We start from the raw sequence: 8,487 nt of genomic DNA, 5'->3' as shown, positions 1-8,487 counted from the left end.
TTTGTTCATACGTTGTCACTCACTCCCAACTGAAATGCGTCGTGGAGTGAGAACATCGAAAATCAATCAATAAATAAATAAGGTCAAGTAAAGTAGGCAGGCGTTTTGAAAGCAGCTGGAAGGACTGCTCGAAATGTCTAACTGCATTCATACCACCTTCAACAGCCAAGAACGTCCTACATGGCCTGCACGGGTACTATAGCATAGCTTTGTAGCTTCGGGGAGAATGTTAAGAGCAAAGAATTGTGTGAAATATTTGGTGGAGCCTAGTCGCTTTTTAGATGGAGGCTTATGCTGTCATGTTCGATACAGCGTGACCCTCTTGCTCGCCCTCTCTACTTACTGCTGCAAGATGTAGGGCGCGCCGGGTGCAGAAAAATGACACGATAAAATAAAGGACGCTAGAATAGGTTCTTCTTACTATCAGCTTCTATATATGATAAGTCATGTGTGGGGGAAACGAGTTGCGTTTATTGGTTCCCGTACGTGGCGGAGGGGCGCATTATTCACTGGAACTCATCACATGCGAACAGGAGGAGAGCAGGAGAAAGTATTTTTTTTAATATCTGGTCATGCAAAGATTGAAGCTTAGGCCGAGGGAACGTCTGCAAATGTCACTCTAATGGCACACGACAGTACACATGCTTAAAGATCGCTCAATATAATCTTTGGCGTTGCTCAGAAAAAAGCTTGAACTCTTCTCAAGAGTATATTTGACATATACTCATTGAGGTCGCTCTGATATTTGTAGTTCAATGGACGCTACCTTCATGCGGCATCAAATTATCATGTGGTACTTGTGAATGCCAGATTAGCAGGTTTAAAACGATTCTTGTAGTCTTGACGCCAGCTAAAGAAGATACGGCGAATGAACGATGACAATTGCAGTACTACCAGTTGTACTACTGATCCAGGGTAAGTAAACACGGGGATTTTTACAAGTACTTTATTGCATGAAGAGTATAGCAAACGGTTGGTCGCAAAAGCCGCCAACATGTGCCGTGACATCCGAAGTAGTAGGAATATACTAGTGTGGAATGTTATCACGAACTACATTTCAGCTTCCTGCAGAGGTTTTCGGATATACGATTTATTCTCTACTACAACCAAACCTATTCCTTTGATAGCCATCCTGTCACTTTTGTGCATGTACAGTCTTCCACCAATCAAATCGACAAATACAAAACGGGGTACCGTTTAAATGATGATGTGACTGCATCCACACTTGCCAAACAGTGAATTGATAATATCCCACTTTTTATTATTATGCACATCATCCTTCTAACAAGGTAATCGTTAGTATTATGTTGAATATGTATGTTATATGCGCATATTTCCCATACTTACCAACAACTTCATGCTACCTTTGTGGAAACATACTCATTACCAAGTGTATAATCGCCACTGCTCATCACCGCTCTGTTGGGTTCCCTTCGTTAAGACTGGTATCACACTGTTCTTTATTGACAGAATGATCTGTCCTGCATATTGAGCTCGAAATTATGTAAAAGTTAGGAAGATAAGCCGGAGGAACTTTAATGTTAACGGTTGATATTTAAATGTATTTGTTTCATGAGTTCTATATGCAATAGTATTCCTTGTTTGTGTTTGTGTGTAAATTATTGACCATTGTGTTGTTACAAACACTATGCGTCCAAATTTTCAATCTGCCGAGTGAGGCGACATGTCAAGTTACGCGTGAAAGATCCAAACTTGCATTTCTTTATCAATAATTTGCGTCCTTGACACTCCAACCCTTCCCCCCGCCTGGTCGCACTCCGTAATAATACTCTCTACCGTCATAATGCCAACTCCGATACGCCTAAGCCTCTGCTCGTACTACCAAAGCCACTCTGTACCATTCTTATCAACCAGCTCCACGAGGCCCCGACAACCAGTCACCTCGAAGTATCTCGCACATATGATCGCGTTCTCCGCCGTTTCTTCTGGCTAGGCCTTTACGGTTATGTGCGCCGATACATTGCTACTTGAGAGTCCTTCAAGAACCTCAAGCGTTCTTTCGTGCTCCCTCCCGGCCTACTTCTGTCAATAGACATTCCAACTATCTCCTTCTGTCCCGACACCCTCGATCCTGTTCAAGCGTTCCCTTTGACGTCAAGCACTTCCTGCTTCGCGACGACATACTTCACCATAAATCTTCGTGGCATCAGTTTCTCTTTGAAAATTCGTCGATTATATTCGACGATGGTGGTCATCATTGTTACTAGCTAACCAAACTACAGACAAGCCGATGTACGAAACACGTTAACCTTACGCTCACAGGCTACTATGTACGTGCCTACATCGTATCCCTACATCAGTGGAACGTAGGTTAAACCCACAAGGATATTACTCTAATAAATCCGACGGCCAGTGACTCCACCTGTTTCTTTTGCGAAATTTTGTTTGTTTAGTAAATCGCCACCACTACCAGCCTATTGTATGTCCATTACAGGAATAACGATCTTTCGAACGGTTACTAGCTGGCCCTCTCCAGACTACGCTGGCTTCATGTCCGATCCTTCAATGGATTGCATGAGCTGCGCAACGCTACTTTCTCTAACCACAAAGTGCACTATCAGTTATTACCCACTTTCTCAATAATCCAAACCACTGTTTCTGCTTCTGTTACTAATAGACCTACATTTCCATGCCAGGATTCAATGAATTAGCCTTAGCTTCTCCTGAAACCAATTCTTTTCTTATATATTCCAAGCTTTATCGCTACTACAGTTAAGTAGATGTCCAATTTACTTATTCTATTTTATACAAGGATATTGGTAAGCTACGAGTCAACATTGAAAAGCCGCTGCCATATGCTAACCAATGTATTTTATACATCAACAATTATCCTATTCTGCTTTGACTACTCCATTAGGCAAATGGACACTTTATTAGCTATATTTCATGGCCTACGTGTTGCAAACACTTTTTACCTACTTGGGGATAAGACATTATATTTGCTGTTTGTGTAAATTGCTTAAACGCTCCTTTAGCCTTTGCTCATTGTCGTTTTCGGTTATTTATTGTAAGTCACTTTCATGGGCAGTACAATGTTATCTAGATAAACGCTGCTGACCTTCACACCTAACACTTTGTAACTTGGCGTCCTATAAGAAGAAACTACTGCAATCTGCCTTTATTCAAATCACCTGACGTCAAATTTACGTAGCCGCCGACGCAAGTATCGGATGGTGAACCGAGGCGTTGTTTGAACTGCCCAACCAAACGCTTTTCTTCTTGATAGGAGGTGAATACTATTTTTTTTTTCAAAGCAAATAGCAATTCCTATTTTGACAGTATTTCTTATCTAAATGGCTGACAAAACGCGAGGATCATAAAAAGTGGCGAGCGTTTTGTTGGGACCAAGTTAACGCCGTGAAAGTAGATAACCGGATGAGCAAGGCGGTGCCGGCGCCTGCGATTGGCCCGCTTCCACTTACTTAACATGCAGCGGCTGGTCGAACATCGCGGCGGCGTGCAACAGGCGCTTAACAATGTCACTGAAACAGATCCTGAGCGAGCAATAGTTGGCACAGGTATGCCGCATACTAGTCGAAAAATATCGACAATGTTATAGTTCCATCGAAATAGTTTTATTATGCGCATTAAACTTGGCCTCTTCTGCAGCTTCTCGTAGCCAGTGCAAGAGCAAACGGGCAGACATCTGACGGGCAGACATCTTCTATTCCTTCCGGAACAAGGTGTTCTGGCTAGCCTGAAAAATAAATTTTGTGGGACGTACGAATTCATGCTTAATGTGTAAAAGTCACTCTAAAGATGCGAAATTTTGCGGTTTTATAACGTCGCGTGAAAAAAGACGAAGTGCAGAGAGGCCAAAATCTTTCGGCTAATAGCGTTGAGCTGATGTCGAAAAACGATTGGGATCGGAAATATTTTTTTCTTATTTTTTTTTTCTAATTATGCATAATCTGTTCGTAGAGGTATGATTTTCGCGACGTCCGGTGACAGACAGGCGTAGTGGGGTAGCCCTAAATATATTTTGACGAATCGTGAAAGGCAGATTTGAGAAATGGGATAGAAACAGAGTAGAATTGATTTATATTACAGCACCCCTGATAACTTGGCTATTTCTAGAAATTAAGTGAATAGCATGGCAGACTTGACATGCTCTTAGCGTACACGCTACTTAGTCAGTTTCTGCAGTTTTCTGTGAATAGAAGGCGCTAGATTTATGTCAACCTTTGGTGAAAAAGCAAGCTTCATTGCTGTCTGTTTACTTGATATATAATGATTAGGCAGGTCCTCCAATAATTTTGAATACACAATTTTAAAGCATAATGTAGATTTCACTGAAAATATAATTCATTCCTGCCACCAAGGTTACCGACGCGGTATCTCAACTGTAGCCATACGAGTGGAACTGGTCATGATATATGTCGGTCTACCGACACAACCAAGTTTACGTTTTCCTGCATTTTGAAAATGCCATTCGGCCATGCGTCACAGCGTATATGTCTACTAAAATTAAAAAGCAATTGTAATGAGAGAGTTCATTACTGGTTCGAATTGTAGCATTTCTATCGTGTTCTTAATGAAGTCGATTCATCTAGCTCTCTTGCATTGTCCGGTATGATGTAAGGACCTCCGTGTTGCATTATTTGTCTACCTTCTCTTCATCAAGGACATCGTCCGTGATATATAACCATAAATATAGAGCTCTTCGCCTACTGCTGCTTTTGTACTAAACAATTGTTACTGCTAATGACCAGATACTACTAAGACTTGGCGCGCTATAACATAAAGCTATTCCAAACTTTTCTATTCCGATTCTGCAGTCAGCCCTCCGCGAGTGATCAAAAACTTCTTGAACCACACCACTTCGCCTGTCTATCACGCGACGTCACGAAAGCCGCGCCAGGTCTCTATCTGATATGACGCGCACACACTGATTATACATCATTGGTCCAAACAAAAAAAGAGTTATTTCTGATTCGATGCCTTTTAGCCAACAACCCTCGGTAATTGGTCGAAAGTTTTTGGGCTGTACCCACTTCCCCTGCTCATAACGCGACGTCACAAAACCGCGAGAACTCGCCTCGTCAAAGTGACATGTACGTGTTAAGGACGCATTATTCTGCCGAACGAACTTTTTTTCTGAATAGCCACAGGCTGCCCTGTTCCGAAAGGAATTAAAGTTGACAGCCGCCGATCGCTCAGGCACTGGCTACTCGGACCTGCAGGAGAGCGTGGGTCTATTTCCGTACAATCAATATTTTTGCATAGCCGTGTTACGTTTACAAGCACTTTCGGTACGTTTATGACCTCACTCTGCCAACTATTCTTTGCTAATGGTTCGTTTTAGCGAGATTCTAAAGTTGCCGTTGCATGCCGCCGCAATTTTCGACCAGCCATCCCAAGCAAACTAAGGGAAAGCGGACCAATCGCAGCCATGAAGACCACCCTCTTTATCCGCTTATCGATTTTCAGTGCACTGACTCGGCATCATCGAATCCCTCTCCACTTAATCGTGCTCATCACCTCTTGTCAGCCAATCAGATAAGACAGGCCGCCTAATGTAGGCCATGCTATTCGCTTTTAAAGCCAACAAAAGTGACCTCCTCTAAAGCAAGGAGAGTGTTTGATTAGTCTGTTCAGACAACTGTGCGGGTCATGGCCCCATGCTTGCGTCAGCGGTTACGCAAATTTGCCGTTAGGAGATTGAAATAAAAACCTATTGGAATAGTTTTACATTATAGGGCCCTTGTTGAGCTCAAACTGACGCACTGAACGAGAAGGAGCTCCAAGGAGCCCTATTTTTGTTAGTCACAAACATATGAAGCAAACAAATAACAAAGCCAATGAAAAGGGAATTGACAGAGAGGATTCCACATATCAAGTGACCTTTAAATGCAGTGAAACTGCTGCCATAACTCGCACCTGAAAAAATTGCTCAGTATTGTTTCCATAATTTATGAAAGACAAACCTGTATGCGTATTAACCAGCTGTAATTCCCTCCGACCTTAGGTGTAACTGTGAGATTTATTGCACTGGAAAGTAGGCACTGGTAGAAGTAAAGTATCTGAGCCTAACTCAAATCAACATGCCAAATCCAACTGCTTTCTTATCATAACTGTTCACGTCATTTTTGGTATATGCTCTTCTCTTATAGGATCCTTCTTCAGAAAAGGCATCATTTCCTTGCCTAAAATATGCAGAAAAAGTCAGTAAGGCTTGCATGCCACTGTTGACAAATATGATGCACATCTTTACGAAAAGCAGCGATTCGAGATGTATGGAAGTCTATAAAACAAAAAGAAAATTGTACCGCGTTGAAGCAAAACGATCGAACTATTCTAAGAAAGACCGTTGAATTTTTGTTTTCCACTAACGGCTTCAGCAGCTCTTTTTCTCACGATCTGTATTCGGAATCATTGGGCGCTGATGTACTTGAATTTCCAGAGCTGTCTTCATTTATGAACCCCCTTGATGTCACAAAATATGAAGTTACTGAGTCTACCTTGTATTTTGAGTTTTCAGTATTGCGTTATTAACTTTATCTTGCATTTATACTATCTCTTGTAGAGAGATCGCTGTAGTTGTCACAGAAGATTATTGATTTTGTTGAGTGCCCACTTTTTTTCAACATGCTTTACTGAAGTGCTTTGATTTGATATGACTTTGATTAGAGCGGCTGTCATGCCGCGCAGTTGTGACAATATACTGCGTCGTTTCAGTCGTGGTTTGCGTCTTAAGCTGGCGTACGTCCGTTTTAATTTATTTTCTCGAACATAAACTTGACTTCTGGTCACGCATAAAAGCATTCTATGTTATTAAGCTTACCCATAGTAGGTTAGCGAAGCGGAAATAATTTTGCTCTGAGATGATGGTGAGGGTATGGCAATTGAAACGAAATATTCCTCTGTCCGCTCCGCCAGGAAGCCAAGAGATGTTCATTCAGAGAAGCGTGCATCTTGCTGAGCGTTATTTTTCCAAGAACGCAGTTGCAGAGCAGAGTGTAATCGTGAGTGCACAGCGCGGAGGTTCAATTTGGACGAGTGAATTCACAATGATAATTAAAGAAATGTGAATGAAGGCTGAGTTTCCAATCATGGCGTGTTTGTAGTCCCACTTAATTTTTCTTTCATGGGTTGTTTTCTGCCGCGCTCTTATTCAATATTTGCTTTCAAATAAATATTGTGGCGTCATATGACCTAAAGATATAACAAAATTCTAAATAATTGCAATGGTTTACTTGCTACAAACAGCCTTAAAAGGCTGTGAAGTGAAGAAACTGGGGGATTCCTGTGAATAGATTACGTGGATTTAAATATAGCCAGTTTGTGTCGTAAATGCAAATTATTGAGCAGCCGTTGGGTGTGGGCCCGTATTCATGCTAATCGTGGCATGCAAGCGTCAGCGCGTGAGAGTCTGCTACGTGAGCTGAAACAGCCGACAAACATTTATGCGCAGAGTTATGCGACAAGCAACAACACCAGAGGCATTTGTGGCGGGTGCTGGAGCTGAAGGCTGGCAGTCGCCGCGACTACTAGCAGCGACACAGGAGCGAAAGAAACGCGCCAAATATAGTGTCTTGGACGCGGTAACGCGGTGTGTCGCTGTCTGTACAACAAGCGGCGAAGATGCGTCTCGCCACTTCAAGAAGAGAATACTTTTCTTAGATCTTTTTGCTTTCCTGTATATATCGCTCCATGCGTGGGACAAAACTATTGCAATCCTCCCTCCTGCTCTCAAGAATAGTCGTCCCGTGTTTCCACATAATGGATGATATAAATGAATGAAGGTTTATTTAATAAAGTTGTTTAATGCGAACCCAGTGAAACTATATTAATGCGTCACCAATAAGAAGAAACGTTTTACTCATGCTCACAGTAAGCGAAAACTAATTTTCAATGGAAGCAAAGCGGAGAGATGTATGGTTCAGATCAAGTAGCTTTATGTAAACAAATATTTTCTGAGAATTTCTTTGATTGGAAGACCAGCTCTGGGCTTTCCGGCAAGCCGAAGATGCCGCCCGAGTCCAAGGACTTCGAGCCACCACCGGAGGCCACCACAACAAAAACTGCCGGACCATTCTTTATTAAAGTTTTTTCTTCTTCTTTGATTGTAGTGCTTCAACTACCAGCGCTAGGAGATGACCGTTGTCCAGGACCAGCACCTGACCCGGTATGGATATGCGATTTTCTATTCTGTCTCTCATTTCTCACATTGCATTTACTGCTAAATACTCGGAGGGACATGTATCACTGCTTCACTTTGTGTAGTAAAGCTATCGCATACTATGCGGCATTTCCGGTTCACCGAGACGCATTCAGGTAACATTTGTAGCCAGACATGCGTTTTGCCAGCCGCAAGGGGTGAACTGCAGATTTATTGTGCTTTAATTATGAAGGCTGAGAGGAAGGAAATAGTGCAGGAGAGTGTGCTTTGATTTAGTTCCCTGCAATCGATTCTATATATTAAAATTGGCACTGCGCTTGTGCACCTAATGTATTAATGGTAAG

The 8,487-nt window shown here is 42.2% G+C and overlaps 1 protein-coding gene across 1 annotated transcript in view; it reads left to right on the top strand.

The window, feature by feature from the left end:
* The first annotated feature begins 813 nt into the window (after positions 1-813).
* The window catches only part of LOC142573153 (uncharacterized), a 46,919-nt gene continuing 39,245 nt past the window's right edge, over positions 814-8,487 (top strand). The window contains exons 1-2 of the mRNA XM_075682703.1: positions 814-915; positions 8,094-8,149. Of these exons, the coding sequence (XP_075538818.1) occupies positions 876-915; positions 8,094-8,149 (96 nt within the window). The 5' untranslated portion in view covers positions 814-875. The remainder of the gene's footprint in view (positions 916-8,093; positions 8,150-8,487) is intronic.

The sequence above is a fragment of the Dermacentor variabilis genome, chromosome 2, assembly GCF_050947875.1.
Source record: "Dermacentor variabilis isolate Ectoservices chromosome 2, ASM5094787v1, whole genome shotgun sequence".
In the NCBI taxonomy this organism is placed as follows: domain Eukaryota; kingdom Metazoa; phylum Arthropoda; class Arachnida; order Ixodida; family Ixodidae; genus Dermacentor; species Dermacentor variabilis.
Note: the sequence above shows the minus strand (reverse complement) of the source record. Positions and strands in the feature narration are given on the sequence as shown.